The sequence below is a fragment of the Pundamilia nyererei genome, unplaced genomic scaffold, assembly GCF_000239375.1.
Source record: "Pundamilia nyererei isolate P.nyererei 1_Seehausen unplaced genomic scaffold, PunNye1.0 scaffold00262, whole genome shotgun sequence".
Classification (NCBI taxonomy): domain Eukaryota; kingdom Metazoa; phylum Chordata; class Actinopteri; order Cichliformes; family Cichlidae; genus Pundamilia; species Pundamilia nyererei.
This window is the reverse complement of record NW_005187663.1, coordinates 732,164-736,789: the sequence shown is the minus strand read 5'-3', so window position 1 is coordinate 736,789 and position 4,626 is coordinate 732,164. Positions and strand designations below refer to the sequence as shown.

Here is a 4,626-nt window from a genome sequence, read left to right as displayed (position 1 = left end):
TTTTTTACTCATGTTTTCTTTGGTCTTCGTTCAGTGCCCTGGTCCCTGTTGAGTGAATCACTTGATCTTGGCTGGCTTCAGTTCCTTGATCTGCATGTGTAATGTTTTGTGGACGGCCAGAGTCCTGGACTGACAGAAGCCCTTTCCACACTCCTGACATTTAAAGGGCTTTTCTTTAGAATGGATGTACCTGCGGAGGGGAACACAACACTCCAGCAAGTCAGTGTTTACCAAAAAATTATGTCAAATTTCAGATCATTATTTAAAAGGCAATAATTGTCTGGTTTTATCATCCTTTCATTATTACCCAGCAAGAAAAAGCACACAGGCTTAGTTTACAGACAGTCTTCATGTGATTAACAAGATTTATGGAGCCTGTGTACTCATTAAAAGTGCCATTATCACAATCTGACTTTTTAGCTTAAGGCTTATAGCTTATCTGCTTAAAAGGAGTTTCAGCAGCTTTTGTGAAGTTGTCTGATGTATTACAAATGTAATGCAATGCACAGAAGTGAGTGATATTCACTGACTACTGTGCACGAACACACCCACAAACTTTAGTTAGAAGACTTTAGTTTAGAAGAAGAATTGTGTAGATATGAGATGTTTTTGTTCATCCAGACAAAGATTGTTAGGATTAGCATGTTTTTTGCATAGTGGCAGTGAAAATACTAAACTTAGCACAAAAAGTTGTGGAAATTTGTGTTTGGTCTATTATTTCTTTGTTGTAACAATGCTTAAATTTTATATCGTTGTAAAACGGTTTTATTTGCCAGTTCTTCACTGCCAATGCCAAACAGCTTATTCTGCTTCTGACTCTTCTGGTACCAGGTGCTGACAATCAGGTGCCATTGGTGTGATATAGGACAACTTCAACCTAATGTTCCACAAAACCAAGTGGCAGCATTATTTGGAGTGAGGCAGTAAAGGCAGCCTTGGCCAAGTCTCGCATAAAGAAGATTGTCAAAGACAGGCCACTAAGTGGGCATCTCAAGAAGTAAATACCACAAGAAGACAGTTTTCTCATCCTATCAGCACTTAGGAACCATAGGTAGTCTTCTACAGTCTACAGTCAATATGGGCAACGGCTCTGTCCCTAGAAAACACGCAGTCCATCTCCTGTATCACAGGGCTGCCAAGAGGCCTGCTATGAGAACTCTTCACCATGGTGTCGGCAACATCAGGAACCTAGAACTTGAGCATGTGGAGGTACATTATGTTCAGTGATGAGTTCAGATTCTGCCTATGGCAGCTGGCTCTCAGGGTAGCACAATAAGCTGTTTGGCATTGGCAGAGAAGGTTTGGCAAGTTTTTCATGGACACAACCCACATTCTCAACTTTGCTGCTCAACCCACAAATGCATTTTGCTTACAAATGTGGCCCCATTTAAAGGGAAATAACTTGGCTTTCGGGTGGTAAACGATTTATTACCAAGAAACATGTTACATGTTACAACAAAGAAATAATTGACCAAACACAAACTTCCTTACCTGTTGCGTTAACTTTATGAATAGAAAAACTGGGATTTATGTTAATGTGAACAAAATTTGAGTGGAAACTAATTCCATTGTGTTGAACTGGTTTGATAAAGTTGGATAAACCAGCATCTCACCTGTGGTCCCTGAGGTGATCCTGTCTCCTGAAGGCCTTGTGACAGATATCACATGTATATGGCCTCTCATCTGTGTGTGTCCTCTCGTGGATCAAAAGGTTGTAGGATTTGGTAAAATGTCGGGCACAGAACTTGCAGACAAATTCTTTCTTGGTCTTTGAAGGCAGTCGGCCTCGACTAGACTTGCGCTCTGGTGAAGTAAGTTTGGTCACATCAAGCATGCATCCCAGGCTGGCTGCGGTCAGGTGTGGAGATGATGCCTGTGCTGCAGAAGCACTAGCGCTCACTGTCATGCTCAGGTCCTCCACCTCTAACTGATCCTCTTTGGTTGCTGCTGCTGCCAGGTTGGCAAAGTCAAAGCGAGGCTTGTTTTTGAAGGTCTGTAGCAACCCTGCCGAGTCTTGCTTAGGTGGCAGAAGGTGAGGGAAAATGGGGATGGATGCCATACAGGAAATCTGGGAAGGCAGCTTAGAGATGGTGCAGCGGGGCAGGGCAAAAGCTGGGTACCCCAGGGTCCACTGGTGAAGGTGGACGGCATGCAGGGCGCTAAAGCTGTAGATGCTGTGAAAATGATCTGCAGGCAGCTGAAGACCTGTTGAACTCTGGATGAGGGAACAGTTGGCCAACTGAAGTGATGGGTGGAGAGGAACTGGTGCTGGCAGAGTCTTGCTCCCCATGTCTGCTAAATCAAATCCAGCAGGCTGTCTAATTGAGACAAAAAATATCAGCTGATGAAAATATCAAACTTCAACTGAGCTACAGTTGTTTCTTTATAAACATTTATTTATTAAATTCATCAAATAAAAAATCTGTTAATAAAAAGAAATGATTAAAAAAATGAATGTACTTGAATGTAATGCAAAGAGCATAAATTATTGGCCAAAAATTTGTTGGCTAAAGTACATCATAGTTTTCAAAATACATTTCACCAAAAACATCAAAGAAAAAAAGTAAAACAATAACAAAAGTTCATTATAGAACCAGTGTTAGTATGCACACACACACACACACACACACACACACACACTGAAAGCTCATGCACATGTGGTTGGGTGTTTCTTGTTACCTTCCCAGGTACATGCCTGGGGGTGTTGAGGGCAAGGAAACAGAATGACAGCATTCAACCAGAGAAATACCTGTGAGCTATTAAATCAGGTTTGATCAGCTGGAATAACAATAGACAATAATGCATCTTTGTCTGAGGCAGACGCTGATGGACACAAGCCATTGGAACTTCAAGTCCCATTGTCTGAATGAACAAAACCCACAAACCACTCCTCACCTCTTCGTCTCAAACTGCTTGTTTAAATAAGGCTCTTTTACCCAAGTGCCTTTCACTTAGATTTGAATTTTTACAAATATGTATAGTTTGGATATTTTTCACTTCACTATAAGTTTTGTGTCGCTACAGTAACTGTAGTAGTTACAATTACAGTTACTACCATAAATATACAATGTTTCAAACTGAATATTTAATTCCAAAAATGAAAACTAACCAAAAGATATTATTTTGATACATACAAAGTTAATCAGCTGTTATTAGTGGTTAAAAACCATTAACACATTGGTCAACAACATCAAAATGCTGCTTACTCATGAAATGCTGCTTACTTCATTTGTAACAATACGCATTAGCATTTTTTGATATTTAATCATTCAGTCTTTGCATTCAACAACAACACTTCCATCGTACAATATACTGTATCATCAAATATTAACGTTTAAAATCCTAAAAATTTGAAAGTCAGATCAACATTAACAGTTATCATTATGTTCTTTGAATGCTCATTACTCACATATTAATGCTAGAGCAATGTATCACAAATGAGGATTCGTGTGAAATATATTTGAATCACTGTTATTTGGAGAAAAATGGAATTTGGCTGTAATAAGGACAACACATTTGTTTTAGAAATATGCATGAAGGATCATTTGTAAAAAGCCAGACAACCTTTGCATTTCATTATATATCTAGAATGAACTTTTTGAGTCTGCATAGTTTGTTTTATAGTTTATAATTATTGGCCATTTTCAGTCCAGTGGTTGGAAATAGCAGTTGTGCAGTTTATAATAAAGATGCTAAATGCAAACTTGACAGACGAATAAATTTAAATAAAAATATAGAAAGCCTTAACTGCAAACCTGAAGCTACTCATCCAGGTAGTTGCAGTGAGGACCAGTGAAGCTCAAACAGCCCCCTGGGGTCTGCTCCTTTCTGATCATGTAGCAGAAGTAATTGATTTTTACATAGGAGGTAATTAGAGAAGATACATGCTATGCTGCTAAGCCTTTCCACACCTTTAACCCTTGCTGTCTGCATATCACAAGATTCCAATCTAAACACCCACCAGCCTGATTCAGCCCCTCAGGGGTCTCTGTTGTGAACATTGGAATTTCACATTTACCTATTTAAGAAGAATAACTAGTTAGTAGCATTACACATGCCAAAGAAAAGAGACTTTACAAAACAGATTTTTAATAGATGAATGAATAGACGAATTAACAGACATATAAAGAAACAAACATATATTGTGAAATAGTCACAAATTAATACTAATACTAACTGCTGTGAAACTTCCTTGTTCTTTTACTAATAGTAATGTTATGAAGCTCGTTGATTTTAAATGCAGCTCAAAATGTATAAAGTATATTTCTTATGAACTATGCAAAATATTAAACTTTCTATTTCAAATGTGAGTAACATTGTCCAAAACCGAAGCACTGAAGTAATAAAAACGTGTTAATTTAAGTAAAGAAACAGGTTTATTTTTACAATGCAGTGTAGGTTACAAACCTAATATTTTTATTTTTTACCTCAGTGAAATATCTAAGACTTGTTATTGTCTAGAAACTGATATGTAATCTAGACTTTCAGGCCCTCACTGCTTGTTGTGCTGTGTTTGCACAGCGTACGCAGACCTCAGAACAGTCATTTCTCACAGTGATGCTGTATTTGCTGCTTTATTTAGACAATGTTTGGGCTCTAAGGTCATTTAGTGGATAATGAAATGTC

At 38.2% G+C, this 4,626-nt stretch overlaps 1 protein-coding gene across 1 annotated transcript; it reads right to left on the bottom strand.

Annotated features, from left to right (window-relative positions):
• Positions 1 to 6: 6 nt before the first annotated feature.
• osr1 (odd-skipped related transcription factor 1) lies at positions 7 to 2,317 on the bottom strand. Its single transcript, XM_005750121.1, has 2 exons — positions 1,614 to 2,317; positions 7 to 190 (listed from the first exon to the last, which is right to left on the bottom strand). Exons 1-2 carry the CDS (start codon positions 2,288 to 2,290, stop codon positions 58 to 60), a joined length of 810 nt encoding a protein of 269 aa, XP_005750178.1. The 5' UTR covers positions 2,291 to 2,317; the 3' UTR covers positions 7 to 57.
• Between the last annotated feature and the right edge of the window lie 2,309 nt (positions 2,318 to 4,626).

Excerpts from the sequence above, each read along its gene's own strand:
- osr1 (XM_005750121.1), bottom strand. The coding sequence starts at position 2,290 with ATGGGGAGCAAGACTCTGCCAGCACCAGTTCCTCTCCACCCATCACTT. Across the intron at positions 191-1,613 it reads GATCACCTCAGGGACCACAG|GTACATCCATTCTAAAGAAA; the intron begins GTGAGATGCTGG and ends TCCCCTCCGCAG.